The sequence below is a fragment of the Arachis hypogaea genome, chromosome 19, assembly GCF_003086295.3.
Source record: "Arachis hypogaea cultivar Tifrunner chromosome 19, arahy.Tifrunner.gnm2.J5K5, whole genome shotgun sequence".
Classification (NCBI taxonomy): domain Eukaryota; kingdom Viridiplantae; phylum Streptophyta; class Magnoliopsida; order Fabales; family Fabaceae; genus Arachis; species Arachis hypogaea.
This window is the reverse complement of record NC_092054.1, coordinates 141,596,458-141,616,183: the sequence shown is the minus strand read 5'-3', so window position 1 is coordinate 141,616,183 and position 19,726 is coordinate 141,596,458. Positions and strand designations below refer to the sequence as shown.

General features: G+C 32.3%; 2 protein-coding genes across 3 annotated transcripts; one reads left to right on the top strand and one right to left on the bottom strand.

Moving 5' to 3' along the window:
- Nucleotides 1-851: 851 nt before the first annotated feature.
- On the bottom strand, nucleotides 852-6,696 carry LOC112776510 (uncharacterized). 2 transcript variants are annotated; one of them, XM_025820698.3, is made up of 4 exons: nucleotides 6,462-6,696; nucleotides 3,928-6,378; nucleotides 1,858-2,168; nucleotides 852-1,582 (listed from the first exon to the last, which is right to left on the bottom strand). In XM_025820698.3, exons 2-4 carry the CDS (start codon nucleotides 6,267-6,269, stop codon nucleotides 1,215-1,217), a joined length of 3,021 nt encoding a protein of 1,006 aa, XP_025676483.1. In that variant the 5' UTR covers nucleotides 6,270-6,378; nucleotides 6,462-6,696; the 3' UTR covers nucleotides 852-1,214. The 2 variants fall into 2 exon arrangements, with proteins under 2 accessions (XP_025676483.1, XP_025676482.1); XM_025820697.3 differs by having other exon boundaries at nucleotides 3,928-6,696.
- Nucleotides 6,697-17,144: 10,448 nt separating this feature from the next.
- LOC112776532 (uncharacterized) lies at nucleotides 17,145-19,643 on the top strand. Its single transcript, XM_025820731.3, has 4 exons — nucleotides 17,145-18,480; nucleotides 18,873-18,983; nucleotides 19,121-19,201; nucleotides 19,321-19,643. Exons 1-4 carry the CDS (start codon nucleotides 18,223-18,225, stop codon nucleotides 19,402-19,404), a joined length of 534 nt encoding a protein of 177 aa, XP_025676516.1. The 5' UTR covers nucleotides 17,145-18,222; the 3' UTR covers nucleotides 19,405-19,643.
- The last annotated feature ends 83 nt before the right edge of the window (nucleotides 19,644-19,726 follow it).

Here is a 19,726-nt window from a genome sequence, read left to right as displayed (position 1 = left end):
TATAAATTTATTGAAATAGTTGTAAAATTATATATTGTTTAATATTTAAAAATTTATTAATAAAAAAAAAAGAAGAGAATTGACGGACTTAACCCACCAATCCACCGTTAGATAGGGCGGAAAAGAAATTCGAGATCACCTCACCAACTGAGACAGAATAGCTAGCCCGCCCACCATAGGTGGTCGATCTCTTCCAAAAGTTTGCGAATTCATTCACTAAGGCAAAGCTAAAGCAAGATAATACCTAAGAAGATCATCCAATCAATTCCCCCAGTAGGAAAGATAGATTATGGATTATGAGGATACTCATTGCCTCAGCCCTTCAAGGTGCACTGCCACGGTCAATGAAGATGGAAAGGTTGTTTTGTAACCCGGTTCGGTGTAGAGATAAAGGACAGTAGGGCTTTTGGCGGAGCGAGCCAGGCTAACCCCGTTTGCTGGTACTACATGGAAAATTGTCAAGACATGTAAAACGAGTTATATCTTAACATTTGTTTTCTTATATCAAGATATATCAAATTATTTGGCAATCAATGTGAAAATTTATATTCAAATAAGAAATAATAATAGCATGAAATTACTACAAAATATTTTGTTAAAATTAGTATATAATGTAAAACCATCTATCAATAGGTAGTAACAAATGTTACAAATATAATTTACATTCTTCATTTAATTTTTTTTTTTTTTTTTGGGTGTCTTTCTTCATTTAATATATTATAACGGAGACATGAGATGATAGGAAAAATATATAAAATAAGTATATTAGAGAAGAAAAGAAAGCTTTTTTTCTCCCTATTTTACTCAAAAATACTAGCCTAAACAGATTCCTAAAATTTATCCACTTCATATAGCAAATAAATGGATACATTTTATTGACCTTATAATGTACTATTTTCTTAACATCAAACATTCATTTAACAAATAGCTTGATTCAAAGTTAAGCCCATAACTTAATGATTAAATCTCCTGCATCTCATTTGAATATAGCATCCTATGTTCAACTCTCCTACATCAGCTTTCAGTCAGATACAGTCTAAATACTCAAACAAGAAACAGATATCTTAGGACTATTCATTGGAATTCCAGTTATACCCATATATGAACTATTAACATGCACAGCTAAAATACAAATATGCACTTAAAATTGAATTCATTCATAGCACCAGGGGGTCCCTGAAATTCCTGAAAGGTTCTTCAATCGTATGCTGTGACTATCGCCTCTCGTCAGGTTTAACAGGAGCATTGTCCAGGTCCTCTATCTCCTTCCTGCTCTTTACCATACTCCATTTCTTACTATTGAAATCTAGTTTGTCCAAATCCTCTGCAATTCCAACATAACCATAAAGAATCTTCTCCACTCTGTCTCCTTCACTTGTTTCTTTGATGTTGCAGCTTTTGATGCCTTCAGATTTTACTCTCTCAAATTCAGTCCTGCCATGATTATTGTCAGAAAGATATCTGTGAAGCCTCTCTGCATCTCCCAGACCACCAAAGGTACCGAGGAATTTCACCAAGATAACGCTTTGATCCGCAGGCTTCCCTAGGCATAATTTGATTCTTCCCCTTACAAAGCCTTTACCTGCAAATTTTGAAATTAAAAGAAAAGAAAAAGGGCAGTTTTCCCAAGACAACATACAATGATTAGATGCCAATTAGGAATACAAGTTTCAAGTGGAATAAATTTACATTTATCATGCTAAACCTGCATATTCAAATGGATGATTCTTGTAAATACACACTAAAACACAAATCAAGTTATATTGAGTTTTAAACCAGCGTGTGCAGTTTACTAACAGTTTTCTACATATTATGTTTTTACCATCCGAGATAAACATCATCAAAAAACAAACCCACCTCTTAGGAAAGATTCAATCGTTTCCATGCTCACAACCTTCCAGTTCTGTGGATTGTCATCATACATTGATATGTTATGGATGATGGTAATTGGAGGCCAGATAATCAAATCCTCCTTTTGAGCCATAGCTTCTGAATGAGGCAATATCTGGGGAACCCAAGTCACTGTATCTTGAGGAACAATAGTATCCCATCCCATCAGAACACAAATTGCTCTGTGAAGACCCAAATGCTTTGTTCTAAGCCCAACCTTATGGGACATAAAAGCATGGGTAACTAGGCGTTGAGTGTCCATGAACTCCTTCGAGGAGCTGTACCATGAGGCAAATAAAGAGTACAAATAAAGAAGTTAGAATTATATAATGGAAATTATACTTCATCTTAAAAAAAAATAAACTTTAGTCTAACTAGTATATTATGAACTGTTCAATGCTCCAAATAATAGACTACCAGGAAATTTAATAGCAACCCAATGTTCTAATTACAATGTAACTAACAAAATCACCTGATGCAATGACAGAAGAAAGCACTAAATTGAAAGACCCAAACATTACTGGCAAATCTTCAAGATAAATGACTGAAGCTAATCAGAAAAAATATAAATAATTCTTTGAATGTTATACTCTCCAACATCAGAAAGACCCAAACTTTACTTTATATGCATCAATGTACATGAAACAGCTTATGAGTAACCTTCTGGTTTACTTCCTAATCTATTTATCAATAACAGCCACATAGCCACTAACTTGTCGTCATTGACCTCTCAGGAGTTCCTAAGGTTATGCTTGGGAGTAAAAGATGATGGAATGGAATGGTTAATAATGGAATAGAAAAATACTTATATGAAAAAATAAATGGAATAGTGATGTGCGGAATATAATGGTTAGAAGAGAGCCACTCTGATGTTTGTAAGTCTTTAATGTAAATGAATGGAATAATGGAAAGGAGTATAAACTTTATCTTCCAATATTATCCCTTCCTAAAAGAGATAAAATGTGAGAAAGTAAAATATAACCTCTCTTATTGACCGTCCAACTCGGGTGAACTCAAAATTTAACTGTTACGATGGCTACGCCAAGCCATGCCCCTCACTGAACCTTGCCTTCAATACTAACAGGACACTCCCAAACACAGGTTTTGGAGAACCATTCTTACCACTCCCTGCCTCTCCCCTGATTTTAATGTTCTCTCTCAAACATACCCTAAGGAACTTGGCTATGTCAGCCATGAATACCCTCAAACAGGAGAAAAATTGATTAAATAACCCAGCTAATTTATTTAATTCATGTTATTCCTAATTTCAGTGGAAAGCAGCACATATTCAAATATTCACCCCTCCCACTAATAATCTTAAAACCCAAAATTACAGCCATACTTGTAACTGGAAAATCAGTTTGTACAACCAAGAACCCTCAGTAGTCTGGGCAATTTTGAGATAACAGTACTCTATTATCATCACTGTGTCAAGCCATGGCCAAGCAAGTAGCAATCCGTTTGGTGGTTGTCAACCTTAAATCAACAACTTCAAATTCATCTACCATCTCACAATCAAAAGCTATAAAATCTTTCCTGTCTCAAATTATACTAGCTGTCTAACCGTTCTTCCTGAATACAATTAGGCTCCAATTTTTTAAGTACCCAAAGGCTAAATCAACTAGCTAAAAATTTACACTTGTACGAACATAAGGTTAACTAAAGTTCTAACCCAACTTTGAAACCATGCAAAACAAGCAAAATTAAATGTAACTTTCACCACCATTCAAAAGAATAGACAACACTTATCCTAGCTTTGCGATTCATGTTCATCCGCAGACCACTTAACCATATGTTTGATCCTATTTGCACGGGCACAGTGATATCAACCCATCACGGCATCCACCTTAATAGAGCAATAACTGCTAATATCAACGTGTTATATTTCCAGAGCTGTAGAACGTAAAACATGATCCCAGGAATAATAACACATGTAGTTGACTCAATCTGTAAGTTAAATACTAGGGAACTCCTAATTCAATATGTGAACAGAAGTGCTCAATTTCATAAAAGAGCATCATAGAAAAGAAAACAGACCTTCTGCCACATACAATGCAGTACAAACTACCAGCTTTTCCTTGATCCCGGTACCTTCTATAGACAGATGAGTTCAGATTCAACCTCTTGGAGAACATTAAGAAAGCCTCATGAACCATTTGTTCAAACTCTTCAGAGCCCTCAGTTGGTTCAGATTCTGTGGCACAAACCCAATCTTCAGATGATTCATCATTAGTTGTATGCTTACTTTCATCGTAACCATGATACTTTTTCCAAACTTTAGGTTGCTTATGAATTGCATTTCTTTTAGAATGTTGCTGGGATTTATACCAGCTTGCAGTACTAGCCCTTGGATGATGCTTTATATTTTGACTGGAAGACTTCTGATACCGAATCGAATGTCTTTGTACATGTCCCATAGACTCTTGAGGTAATATCCAGTCATCAGATGGAAAATCATCATACTCCAACTCATTGTACTTACTCTTATACTTCACATACATGTTATGGTTGGATCCAATATCACCAGATGAATACGTCATATCCATATCTTCATCATCTACCCACTCTTCACTTTCATATAAATCTTGAAATTCTTCGGCTCCATCCCATTTACTTGATCTTATTCTTCTAAAATCATGCACATCAGCTTCATCATTAGCGTTGTATTTTCTTTTCAAAAATCTATCTGGATGGCCATGATTGCCAAAATCCTGTCTCATTTCTTGCACTCTGACAGCTTGTCTGTAGGTTCCAGAATTAGGCATAGACAAAGGAGGACTGTGAAACCTTTCTTGATGAAGTCCTGAACCTCCATCTCTTCGAGATTCAAATTCTGATCTCGGATTTGATAATCGATCAACCTCTGGCGCACCCAGATATGAAACTTTATGATCTTGTGGTATTCTCTTTCCAATTTCAGGATAACTAAACCCAGAATGTGAATAGGTCTCACCTTGTGACGGTGCATTTGATGTTCTTCTCATATCATGATAGTCAGAATACCTTGGCCTTTGTAATGGAGGGTGGTCATGTAAAACAACCCTCCTTTGATAGCCATAAGAATCTTCACTCTTTTCAGTTCTATCTAAATCTGGATGTGAGATATAAGGTCCGGATAACTCCCTATTATCATAATCCATTAATGGTTGCTCATAGTCTACTCGACCATGAGGAGCTACTCTTCTAGGTATATCATCATACTGATATACACGCTCATCCTGTGCTGAATTAACCTGTAATTTAGAATTAATAAAATCCGCATGCTCAGCCCTAGCAGGACTAAACTCACACTGTTGGTGGCACATCATACTCCTCTGCCCAATTTCAGGATCTCTACTAGTGTGTACTGATGGCCTTTGCCCATGTCCATTAAATCCTACAGGTTCTGCTAGTTTTCCACTGCTCCTTGGCACATCATAAGATGTACGCAAATAAACTCCATTACCACGTGAACGTAGAAAATCACTCCTTGACATTTCTATGGAGGAGTTTCCATAACCACGGATGTGAGAAGTGCCTGCAAAATCCTTTGTATAAGGGGGAGAAACTGCATAATATGAGACACCCCTTGCATGATACATAGTTTTCTCAGCCTCATTGTGGGATGCTGCAATGTGTGTCTTATCCATAGGTAGAGGGTCTCTTCGTTGTGGCCTTTCATGGTCAAACCTAGCCATAGGAACACTCCTAGACTGCGGGGGCAAGTGCCCGTCATTTTCTTCATACCGTGGAGCTACACCCATGTCAGTTTCTTCATACCTTGGAGCTAAACCCATATCCGCAATTGACCTATACGAACCTCCTGCCTCATTTTCACGCATCACAAACTTGTGATCCACCATACCATGCCCACCACCAAACCTGCTATCAATGAATTCTTTCTCTCTATCACCATAAACTCGCTTTGCATCCAGATTTTCATCATCAACACAGAAATCCATGGTCTGTGACTGCTCATATCTTGGTCTCAACCCCACAGGCGGTGGTGAACAGTTCCCATGCCCAGTCCCATCATCAAAATGTGCCCTTTTCCTGACTAGTTCAACAGGTGGGGACCTTGACCGGGGCTGGCCACTCCTTCGACAACCCGAATGCCAATCATAATCCTTTCCTTCAAAACCATCACTAACCCCTTTATTTCCAGAACCAACCCTTCTCACTCCATCAACCTTCAGTGGGCTCAAATTCCTCTGCGGGACAACCGGTGATCGGTCTGAGCCCTCAGGGCGGGTCCTCCGGTAAGGGTCGGGACCCGCTTCGAGATGGTTCTGAGCACTCAGCTTCGTAGATGGAGACAGCGAAGCATGCTCCTCCTCGCGTCTTCTGAGTGGTGGTTGTTGTTGCTGTTGCTGTGGTTGCTCTTGTTCTTGTTGTTGCATCGTTTAATTGAGTAAACAGAAACAAACCCTAAATACCCTTTTGGTCGAATTTTAGTAATCCCGAATAAGATCTCAGTAAAAACGGAGAAACCCTAACCCTAGAAAGATGCTGAAATTTGCAGAGAACAGATCAAGCAAGAATTTGAAAGAAGCAAAGTGATGAATGAGATTGATGTTGTTGTGTGGTCAAACCTTATGGAAGATAGCAGGAAGCAGCATCGATGGAGATAGAGAGAAGATTGATCGCCGATGGAACACGGAAGAAGCAGCGAAAAGAGTGCGTGTTTTTGTTTGTGTGATGAAGCAGTGAAGGAAGCTTCTCCAAATCGGTTTTGGTCATTGGTCTTCTCACAATTAAGCACAAAAGATGTAAATATTTTTCTTTTTACAATCCTGCTCAAAACAGCCAAGTAGCCAACTATTAATTGGACAATTGGGCTGCAAACAAATTCAAATAAGTATTTAAAATTAATTTTAAAAAACTCTTAAAATCAAAAGAAAAGGAACCTTCAAAATATAATAAAAAATATCTAAAATTAAATAAAAAAACATCTAAAATTATTATAAAAAATATATTTAAAACATAATTAAAAAAGAGTAATGCTAAGGAACCAAAAGGGTATTAGTCAAAAATCAGTCAAATATTTTTGGGTGAATCCAAAATCTCTACAAGTTAATATATATGGATGTTTCTTCTGCTAAGTATCAGAATGTTTCTTTTTCATACTAAATGGATGTTCTTTTATATATTTTTCGAATTTTTTTTGTATTGCAAATGTGAATGTCTCTATTTCTTTAAGAATTTCATATTTTTTTTTAAGTTTTATAGATATTTAATTATTTTTGCTAAAATATAACTGGATGTTTCTTTTGTTAAGTATTAAGATGTTTTTTTTTTCATATTAAATGAATGTTTTTTTTATATTTCTGTAATTGTTCAAGGACTCCTTTTGACTAAGATCAAGTGTGTAACATACACCCATAGGCCCAATTAATGTGCTTCTTCCTTGGGCCTCTATCATACACCCTCCCCACCGAATACTTCACTCCAGTCTGTAGTAGTAGTAGCTGAAGCTGAAGAAGAAGCAATGGCGTATTCAACGAAGAAGGGTTTGCTACTGTACAACGTATATAGAACATTAACCTACGCTTTCTCGCCGCTGAATTCGGCTCCACTTGAGGTGACACATTTCCCGAGGCCTCGACCACCATTGCCGGTGGCTGGAGCGACTCGGTCGCCCTTCCCTACCACGGCGACCGGGACCTCTGGTGTGGTTTCACGCTGTGTCATTAGGAGAAGGAATGGCGGCGATTCCAGTGATCAGAGAGTGCGTTCGGAAGATGCCGAACGTGAACATGTTGATGACAATCACTACTATGTCTGGTTGTAAGATAAACTCTAATTTGAATTGCGTTATTTGCATGCTTTGTTAGTTGTTTATGCGTGCAAAACTTCGAGAGGCGGAGAGGGCCGGTGAGAGAGAGGGGGTGAAAGAGAGAGGTTTGTGTGTGTGATTGTTGGAGGTGGGTAGGTTAATGTGAGAGAGAAGATGAAGTTTTTATAGGTTTCAATTAGGTTTACTTAATCAATTTTAAATTTTTTAAATTTTGAATTTAAAAAATTTAAAATTAATTATTAATATAAATTAATGTGGTTTTGTTTAGTTTTTGACTGGTAACCTCTTGGTTCCATATACTTTTTCATTAAAAAAATATCTAAAACAAAAAAAAATCTAAAACATGAAAAAAATATCTAAAACGTATAAAAATAATACATTAGAGCACCTAAAAAAATCGTTTAGAATTATTTAAAAAAATTATCCAAAACTAAAACAAAATATCTAAAATTATTAAAAACAATCATTTCACTTCTTGACTCTCAAGAGGTGGAAGCCACAGCAATCTATAAAATGAGAAGAAAAAGAAGAATTTTGAAAAATTAATTGCTTAGTTGCGTATAGAATTAATTTTTTAGATTTTTTTTTATGAATTTTCATGAATAGAGAGTACAAGTGTAAAATTATTTTATATTTAAAAATAATTTAATTATAATTTAATTAAATATATTAAATTATTAATTTTATATAAAAATAACTGTATATAAATTTTTATTTTGTATTAAGAGTGTATTAAAATTAAATTCTTTTTAATAATTTAATTTTATTGTAAAATAAATAAATAAGAAAGAGGTAATAAATATAAAATAAAAGTATAATTATGTAACTTTAATAATAATATTCACTACAATTATTATCACAATATAATGGATATGATTAGTATATTTACTAATATTATAGTAAGATATATAAAGAGAGAGAATAAAATTAGTAATATGAAAGAGAGAGAGAAAAAAAATTGTTATTACTATTGTGTGTCTATACGAATGTAAAACTACATTCCACTATTTATAGAGGTAACATGCTTTGCTTTTTCAACATTTTTTTAATGTCATTCACCATTGAGAAACTGAGCCGCCCAGATACCATCCAACGCAGCTCTCATACTTATCACAACACTCCCCCTTTGGATGCCCATTTAAGATTATTGCTTCGTTAAAACCTTACTAAAGAAAACCCAATGGGAAAAAATTTTAGTGAAGGAAAAAGAGTACAATATCCTTTGTGATGGGGACTGCCTTATTAAAAACATTATCAAGAAAAATCCAATAAAAAAAATCTGACCAAGGGAAAAAGAGTACGGTCTCCCCCTCTTGTCGACATCATTTAATGTCTCAAAATCGGTGCATCCCAATCTCATATAGCAATCTTTCAAAGGAGGATTTTGGGAGTGACTTTGTAAATAAATCTGCCAGATTATCATTTGAGCAGATCTGTTGGACATCAATTGTCCCTTGATTTTGAAGATCATGAGTGAAGAAGAATTTGGGAGAAATATGCTTTGTTCTATCACCTTTGATGTATCCACCCTTAAATTGAGCAATGCATGATGTATTATCTTCAAACAGAACAGTTGGAGCTATCTTATGATCAATCAGTCCACATAATGACAGAATATATTGGATCAGACTCCTGAGCCAAAAACACTCGCGACTAGCTTCATGTATCGCTAGTATTTCAGCATGATTAGAAGATGTTGCTGCAATCGTCTGTTTCGTGGACCTCCATGATATAGCTATACCACCATATATGAACAGGTATTCTGTTTGAGATCTCCCTTTATGTGGATCAGACAAATATCATGCATCTGCATAGCCAACTAATTGTGACTTGGATCCATAGGGATAAAACAATCTCATATCAACCGTTCCCTGAAAATATCGAAAGATTTGCTTAATTCCACTCCAATGTCTTCTGGTTGGAGAGGAACTATACCTTGCTAGTAAATTCATCGCGAATGATATATCAGGTCGTGTATTATTAGCAAGATACATTAGTGCTCTAATGGCACTAAGATATGGTACTTCAGGACCAAGAATATCTTCATTTTCTTCCTTAGAACGGAATTGATCCTTTTCCACATCCAAAGATCTTACGATCATTGAGGGTACTTAATGGATGTGACTTATCTATATAAAATCTCTTCAAGATCTTCTCTGCGTATGTTGTTTGATGAATAAAGATCCCATTTTTTATATGCTCGATCTGTAATCGAGACAAAATTTAGTCTTTCCAAGATCTTTCATCTCAAACTCTTCTTTTAAAGTTTTTATAATTGTTGGAATCTCTTTAGGAGTCTCAATGATATTTAAATCATCAACGTACACAACAATTATAATGAATCCAGATGCAGATTTCTTTATGAAAACACATGGACAGATATCATCATTCTTGATTCTATTTTTGGCCAAATACTCAATAAAATGATTATACCACATTCGTCCAGATTTCTTTAGACCGTATAAAGATCTTTGCAATTTGACTGTGTATAACCCCTGTAAATATTCATTGGATGGTTTAGATATCTTTAGTTCTTCAGAGACTTTCATATAAATATCATGAGCTATATAAGTAGGCTGTTACCACATCCATTAAATGCATATGCAGTTTATGATATGCAAATAAACTGACCAAATAACGTAATGTTATCGCATCCACTACAAGTGAATATGTTTCTTCATAATCTACACCAGGCCTTTGTGAAAAACCTTGTGCCATAAGTCGGGCTTTGTAGCGCACACCTTCATTTTTTTCATTTCGTTTTCTCACAAATACCCGTCGGTATCCAACAGATTTTACATCTTCAGGTGTACGGACTACATGTTCAAAGACTTCACGTTTTGCAAGTGAGTCTAATTCAGCCTTCATGGCTTCTTTCCCATTTTGGTCAATCATTTCTTTGTTGATATTCTTCGACTGATCGTGGCTCGAGATTCTTACTTTCATGCATGATATTTAATGCCACATTATATGCAAATATTTCATCAACAATTATCTTATTTTGGTCCCATTTCTCTCCTGTAAAGACATAATTTATCGAGATCTCGTCATTTTCACAATTTTCAGGTATTTGAACGTCTTCTGGCATTAAAACTATATCAGAATTTTGGACAACTGCAGGTGTCTTTACTATGTCTTTTTTGACAGGAATAGTATTTACCTCTTTTTGCTTTCGATAATTTTTGTCTTTGGAAGCAACAGGCCTGCCATACTTCTGGTATGTATTTGCTTCGGTGGCAATTTGTCCAACTGGGACATCAATTCGAATTGGAGCATTTTTCGCTGGTATATAAGATTTGGTTATCCTCTTTGTATTAGAAAATGCATCAGGCAATTCATTTGCTATTCTTTGCAAATGTATAATCTTTTGAACTTGTAGTTCACATTGCCCTGATCGAGGATCTAAATGCATCAACGATAATGCATTCCAATTAAGTTCCTTTTCAGGAAGCTTATTCTCTCCCCCTGATGTTGGAAATTTCGATTCATCAAAATGACAATCCGCAAACTGGGCTTTAAATACATCTCCAGTTTGTATCTCAAGATACCTCCCTATAGAGGGAGAATCATATCCAACATATATTCCCAATTTTCTTTGGGGTCCCATTTTGGTGCAATTAGGTGGTGCAATGGGAACATATATCGCACATCTGAATATTCTTAAATGGAAAATATTTGGCTGCTGACCAAAAGCTAATTGCATAGGAGAGAACTGATGGTAACTCGTTGGCCTCAAACGAATAAGTGCTACGGCATGTAAAATAGCATGCCCCAAACCGAGGTTGGGAGATTTGTTCTCATAAGTAAGGGTCTAGCAATTAATTGGAGGCGTTTAATAAGTGATTCTGCCAACCCATTTTGTGTGTGAACATGAACTACTGGATGTTCAACATTTATTCCATTAGCCATACAATAAGCATTAAAGGCTTGGAAAGTAAATTCACCAGCATTATCAAGACAAATTGCTTTGATTGAATTTTCTGGAAATTGTGCTTTTAATTAAATAATTTGAGCCAGTAATCTCGCAAACACCAGGTTGTGAGAAGATAATAAGCACACATGTGACCATCTCGAAGATGCGTCTATCAGGACCATAAAATATCTAAAAGCTCCACATGGTGGATGAATAGGTCCACATATATCACTTTGAATCCTTTCTAGAAATTTAGGGGACTCAAATCCAATCTTTACTAGTGATGGCCTTAAAATTAACTTTCTTTGAGAACATGCAGCACAACAAAATTCACTAGATTTAAGAATCTTCTAGTTCTTTAGTGAATGTCCATGGGAGTTTTCAATAATTCTCCGCATCATGGTTGTTCCCGGATGACCCAATCGATCATGCCAAGTTATGAATTCATTTGGGCTAGTAAACTTCTGGTTTACAATGGCATGTGATTCAATTGCACTAATTTTGGTATAATATAACTCAGATGAAAGTGAGGGTAACTTTTCTAATATAACATTTTTATTTAAATTATGAGTTGTGATACATAAGTACTCATGATTTTCCTCATTCATAGTCTCAATATGATATCCATTTCGGCGAATATCTTTAAAACTCAACAAGTTTCTTAGAGACTTGATAGACAATAGTGCATTATTTATTATGAATTTCGTTCCTTCAAGAAACAAAATTATAGCTCTTTCAGAGCCTTCAATCACATTGCCTGAGCTAATGATAGTATTAACATATTCTTCTTTTGGCACAAGATGAATAAAATATATATTACTTTTGAGAATGGTGTGCGAACTTGCACTATCCACAAGGCAAACATCTTCACTATATGTCCTTGTCATTCTCTTCAAAGACAAATAATAATAAAATGAGTAGTATGCACAGTTAAATTGAATACTTGATCGGAATTATTTTTTTAAGAAACACTGTACATAAAAATAATGTCATATACTAAAATTTTATTTTAAAACTTGACACATTTAATGATTTCAAAATTCATAAACATTAATATTTCATTATTTATATACATCATATTTGAAACTTAAATATATAGAAAATAAAACTTAACAATAAATTCTTTACATTATTTATTTACATGGATACTTAATAATCCCACATATTAAACTATTTCATCATTGATCAAATGACCAATATTTCCTTCAGAATCCTCAAAGAAATCAGATACATCATAATAAGTGGTGGAATTTTCATCATCATTTGAAAAAAAAATTCATTTCCTTTCCTTTGTCGTCCTTTTTTAAAAATGCTTGATAAATATCGACTAGGTGCCTTGGTGTACGACAGGTACGCGATCAATGGCCCTTTCCACCACAACGGAAACACTTATCATATGTTGATTTATTTTACCCAATATTTCTTTCTTTATCCCACTTCTGGTGAGATCCTCTCTTTTGAGCATAATTCATTTTTCTTCCATAATAACCTTGTCATTTATCTCTTCTGGGGTAATGATTTGCCGCATTTACTTCAGGAAATGGGGCGGCGCCAGCTGGGCGCGTTTCGTGATTCTTTAAGAGCAACTCATTGTTGCGTTCAGCAACAAGAATGCAAGAAATTAACTCAGAATATTTTTTAAATCATTTTTCTCGATACTGCTCCTGCAGGAGCACATTCGAGGCATGGAAGGTCGAGAAAGTTTTCTCTAACATATCATTATCAGATATCTTTTTTCCACATAATTTCATTCGTGAGGTGATTCGAAACATTACCGAATTATATTCGTTTATGGATTTAAAATCCTGTAGACGCAAGTGCGTCCATTCATATCGGGTTTGAGGAAGTATCACCGTCTTTTGATGATTATACCTTTCTTCAAGGTCTTTTCAAAGATCTGCAGGATCTTTTAATGTGAGATATTCATTTTGCAATCCTTCGTCAAGATGACGACGAAGAAAAATCATGGCTTTGGCTTTATCCTTCTGGGATGCATTATTTTCAGTCTTAATGGTATCTCCAAGATCCATTGAATCAAGATGGATTTCAGCATCTAATATCCATGATAAATAATTGTTTCCAGATATATCAAGAGCATTGAACTCAAGATGAGAGAGTTTCGACATAATGAAAATTTGTTACCTGAGTCTTCCTAAAAATTTAATCAGAGTCTTGTGCTGATAATGTGTTGTAAAATAAATAAATAAATAAATAAATAAAAGGTAATAAATATAAAATAAAAGTATAATTATATAACTCTAATAGTAATATTCACCACAATTATTATCACAATATAATGGATATAATTAGTATATTTACTAATATTATAGTAAGATATATAAAAAGAGAGAGAATAAAATTAGTAATATGAAAGAGAGAGAAAAAAGATTGTTATTGCTTAATGTCATTTATTATTGAGAAACAGAGCCGCTCAGATATTAATGGGCATCCAACTCAACTCTCATATTTATCACAACAAATTTAATACATTATTAGTGTAAAATAATTTTACATATTTATCGAAACACATATTATTATATCAGTAAAATTAACTATGTAATCATCTAAAAAAATAAATATAATTATAAAATATTTTATATTGTTAGCATATTAAAATTAAATTTAAATTTTAAAAAGATGAAAAAAACTTATCATTAAATATTATTTATTAAGTAAAACATATTAATTTTAACTATATTTATTATATTTTATATCAATAATTTAAATTTATAATTTATAATTAATAATATTTTATTTTTATTTTATTTTAATTTTAATAGTAAATTAATTTTTGAAAAATATTATATTTTTTATCTGATGTGGAGCGCATTAGTATTTGTTGAAAGGAATTGAAAATAATATATTTTGGAACTCTACTTCTCCTTAGATGCTCAGCATTTTTTTTTATTTTTTATACTTTATTAAAATTTATCTATCTTATATCCTAAAAACATATATTAAGATTATAAATTAAGAAAATTTTTATTAAAAATATAAAAAATTTAAGTTTTTCATGTATTTATTTTATATTTATTAAATAAAAATTTAAAATTTTTTATTAATAATAAATTTATCATGTGTTTAAGACACATATTAGTTAAATTCTTTTATTTATAATTAGATTGAGACCTGCGTGATACACAGATTGGTAAATTAATGATAGTTTTAATAAATATTATATTGTTCAAAAAATAATTAATATATATAAATTAATATTAAATTTAATATATTTTTTATTTAAAATATTTTATAATATAAATTTTTTTTATATTGAAGTTGTACAAAGCTGCATCTTCATTTGTTGTTTTTATTTTTGTATTTATTTTAATTGACGGATTTAGTCTTTTTATGAAGTGTTTGTCCTCTTTTTTTTTTCAGTTGTTGTTTGACTTTTTTTTTCATATGTTCTTTAACTTCTATATATTTTTTATTGTCTTTTTTGTTCCATTTTTGTATGTATGTTCTTTATCTAAAGATGTGTTTTGAATTCGTTTATTTTTCATTTTCCTTAATCTCTTTATTAGTATGTCATCTAGATCTGATAATATTAGTGTTGGTGAAGTTAATTCCTATAATTAATGAAGAATATAAATAAGTAATATAAATGATGTTTTAAATAAATAAAATTTTTGTAGTATTACTTATTAGACTTATTGTAATAGGGGGTTGCGTTTCAGTATTTTTTGTTGGGACAAATATCTTGGTAACAGTTGAGAGCATTTTTTAAAGTTAAAATCATTTACTTTGATTTCTAATATAAGTGTGAGGTTGTATAAATTCTTCAATTGAAATGGTGCTTTAGTATCACTGGTGACTTGGAATGTAATTAGATTAAAGGCAGTTGTGCCCAATAATTTTTTTACTTTTTTTTTATCAAATAGCACAAAAGTTATTGTAGTACTTTGATTTGGAACTTTTAATTTAATTTTGAATATATAATATTATTGAGTTAGTAATTTATAATTTGATAAAAAATTTCATGATAAGTATAATTTGATGGAATTTGATAGAATTTTTTATAATTTAAATCTATAATCATTTTTATGTTGTAGCACAAAAACTTTATTTTTTTATGTTTTTTGTAGATTTTTTTTTTTACATTTACTTGTTTTTCTTCTCCTATTGCATACAGGTTTTCAATGGCATCTATAATAGTAAGAATAAAAGTTTTCAGAATATTTATTGTCATATATATATATATATATATATGTATTGAATAAGTTATTTTTAATAAGAATAATTTAAATAGCATAAAACAAAAATATCTGTAAATATTTTTTTTAAACCTACTCTATCAGATAATATCTCGAGTGATACAAATTCAAAATAGTATTAAAAAATGATCAAAATTAATTCTTTAATTTAAATAGCATATTAAAATAAGTATAATTAGAAGAATTTTAAAATATGATTATATATAAAGTATTACAAAAAACTTAAAAAAATTATAAATAGTAAAAGTAATAAGAATGTTTTTTCGTAAATTTGTTTTAAAAATATAATAAATATTTTTATTTTATACCTAATTATCTAATAGAATCATATCTAAGTAGATAAGCTCCTCTTCATTTGTTGGTATAAATATTTTTTATATATAAATTACGAATTGTGAAATAAATTAATAGTAGTAAAAGTTTTATGTGTGATATATAAGTAGGTCAAATAGGATGAAATTTTAATATTTTATAATTTAAAATTTATTATGATAATATTATTATTATAATATTTTTAATGTAGATATTTATTATATTTAATTAATGTTTTATATTTTTATTGAATAATAAATTAATTAATTATGCATGAGAGTTATGGTTTTGATATTTAATTTTTTAATATTTTATTAAAAGTTAATTGGTTAATTTTTAAGGTTTTGTCAAGTAATTAAAATTGATGATGTAGCATTTATTAGAAGAAGAAACATGGCTTAGATTTAATGTATAAAAAATTGATATTAACTTTTATATAATAAGAATAGAAAAGTATAAGTAGACCATGAAAATATTAAACAATGTGAACAATAAATATATTGGATGTTCAATTTATTAGGTGTGCGGATGGTTATCCTAATATTAAGATTTAGATAGGTAATTTGGGAGTGTAGTATTTTTTTACTTTATTGGACTAATTTTAAAACTCATTATTCACATTATTCACAAAAACTATTGTCTACCTAACAACGTCCAATAAAAATAGGTAGATAGATTATCTCACTTGTATATGAAGACATTATTGCTCTTCCCAATTTATAGAAATGAAACATTTTCCCTTTTCTATAAGAGTTCAATTTAGAGCTTTGACACACACAGTTAATTAATTAAACTAAGATTATAAATTATTAACCACAAATAAAATGTACCAACTTCCATAAATACATATATAGATATATCTTTTGCTTGAAGGAATGCATAAGTTGGTACCAGAACATGCAGATTGAGATTACTTCCTTCTTCAGTCTCCATTGCCCCATTCTCAGGCTTTGAACATAAGATTGCAAGTGCCTTTTGGAAAAAGCAAAAGATTGTAAAATATACACATACAATACAATCCTCATCATAATCCACCATCAAGTGTATGCTCATTGTGGCTGTAATATCAAAACTAAATCCAGATTCACTGCTAAAATTTTGGCTGGCAATGATTGGTGGCTCTATGTGTGTTTAGAGAATATCTTGCCATAGAAATATAAAACATCATCAAATATATGGCTTTTTATTTTATTTTTTAATATGATAGTGATAATGATAGCGGATACATGGAACAATAATGGTGATATCCCTTTATATGAGCGCATTTTACCCGTTGAAAATCAGTCTTCCTATTTTCATTTTTTATAATTTTAAATTATGCAAATATTTGGAAAAAGTCACTCAATGATTTTCTTTCTCTATTTTTTTTTATTTTTAAAATATATGACTATTTATATTTATTTAATTTTTTTCAAGCCCTAACAATTTTGTATTTGCAGACTTTTACATTACACAAAAAAAAAAGTTCACCGTAAATTTAATTTGACAAATCGCACTACCGTATCTTAGTCAATGACAAAATTGACCAATATTTTAGCAATTCACAGTCATGGTCCTTGTATCTAAAAAATTCAGCAGATATTTCTTGGAGTAGGAGATAGAAAACAGATTTTTTTTTCTTATATATACTTTTTATCCATTTAAAATGTGGAAATAGCGGAGACAATTTTTTTCATCTCAACTCTTTCTATTTTGTGTCTTAAAACAATTACTAAGTTAGGTTGATCTAGCGGTTAGCTTACTAGTTTGCTTAAACAAGTGTTGGAGATTTGAATCCTCCCTTGTGCATGTAGCAATCCATTGACTAGCGACAAACTCTTAAATAGAACTCAGTACCGCGACAGATTAGTCATTGTCCTACCGAGTTGGGGATAACAGTGAGAAACCAAAAAAAAAAAGCTATATAGTAAGGAAATAATATTCTTCTTATGAATCTAATATGTTGTCTGTTACAGAAACAACAGATTCGAAGAAAGGCTAGTGCTGTCCTTTTGCTGCTTTTAGAAGTCAAGAGAAGGATATAGTTTGTTGAGAGGGACAGAAAGAAAATTGAAGCAAAAGCAAAACAAGCGTCTTCGTTTGATAGATAAACACATTGGAGTTGTTGGAGTGAGTTGATGTGGGAGCATATGTGGTGCCTTGTTTGCTGCAACAAAGAAGAAATGCAAAAGATGAAGAACCTTGGGAGCATTGGAAGCAGTGGAAGGCTATCCACAGAAGAGTGTGAGGATGAGCAGATTTCAAAGCTGCCCATTTCCACATTTCAATCCAAGGAAGAAGAGATTGAGAGGAAGAAGACTGAGGTGAGAGAGAAGGTTGAACTCCAGCTTGGCCGCGCCGAGGAAGAGACGAGGCGCTTGGCACACATTTGGGAAGTAAGTTCTTCAATATGGACTATGTAGAAGTTTTTAGTTTTTTTTTTTTTTGGTTTCCCACGGTATCCCCCAGCCCGACAGGCCAAGGACTAATCCGTCGCGGTACTGAGCTCCATTTAAGGGTTTGCCGCTGGCCAATGAGTTGCTGCATGCACAAGGCGGGATTTGAACCCCCGACACTTGCTTAAGCGGACTAATGAGCTAACCGCTATACCAACCCAACTTGGTTATGTAGAAGTTTTTAGTTGATAGAGTAAATATTGACCAAAATAAGTACAATAAAATATTTCTCTATGTAGTATTAGAATCTATATATTTTCATTATTTGTGTTTAATTTTAATCATACTTCACATATCTTCAATGTGTTTTCAAATTTCATGATTTGTACTAGGAGCTTGAAGTGCTAGATGATCCTTTGAGGAAAGAAGTTGCAATTGTGCGCAAGAAGATTGACTTGGCTATCAGAGATTTGAAGCCATTGGGACAAAACTACCAGAAGAAGGTAAAATTCTTGATCTTGAGGCTACAAAATAAATACTAGTCCACCCCTAGTATATAACATCCTACTCTACCAGTTTAAGGAAAATTTAATAATGAATTTGCAGAACTCAATAATGATTAACTTTGGTTTACTTATAGGAGAAAGAGTATAAAGAGGCCTTGGAAGCTTTCAATGAAAAGAACAAAGAGAAATCTCATCTTGTAACCACACTAGTTGAGGTATAGTTTTATATAGTTAAGATTGTGATTTTATAGAGACAATTAGTTCTGATGCTATGCTTTTAACTTTCTTGGTAACTGTTTAACGTCTTTTTATGTTATGCAAATTTCGTTTATAGCTGTTAACTGAGAGTGAAAGACAGAGGATGAAGAAACTGGAAGAGCTATGCAAGACCATAGATTCACTGTCAAGGAAACAATAATATTTGTATGCGGGTGCTATGTTTATTATATTAAGCCTGATTTGTTTAATTTCAGTGGCTTGTATTTAATTGTACTTACATTTTTATGTTATTCAAATTGTTGTGTTGCTGTGTTTATGATGAAAAGAAAAGAAGACAATGCAAGCAATGTACTAACTACTAATTGTTCACATTTTATCAATTGAAAGAGGCGCAGAGTAGCCAGAAATTGTGATGGCCATTCTAAATCTACCAACAAATTTCAGCATCAAAGGTTATGTCCATGTGCGCTAGGTATGATTGATACTTCGGTGGTATCTTTGTTGTGTTATAAGTTACTTTG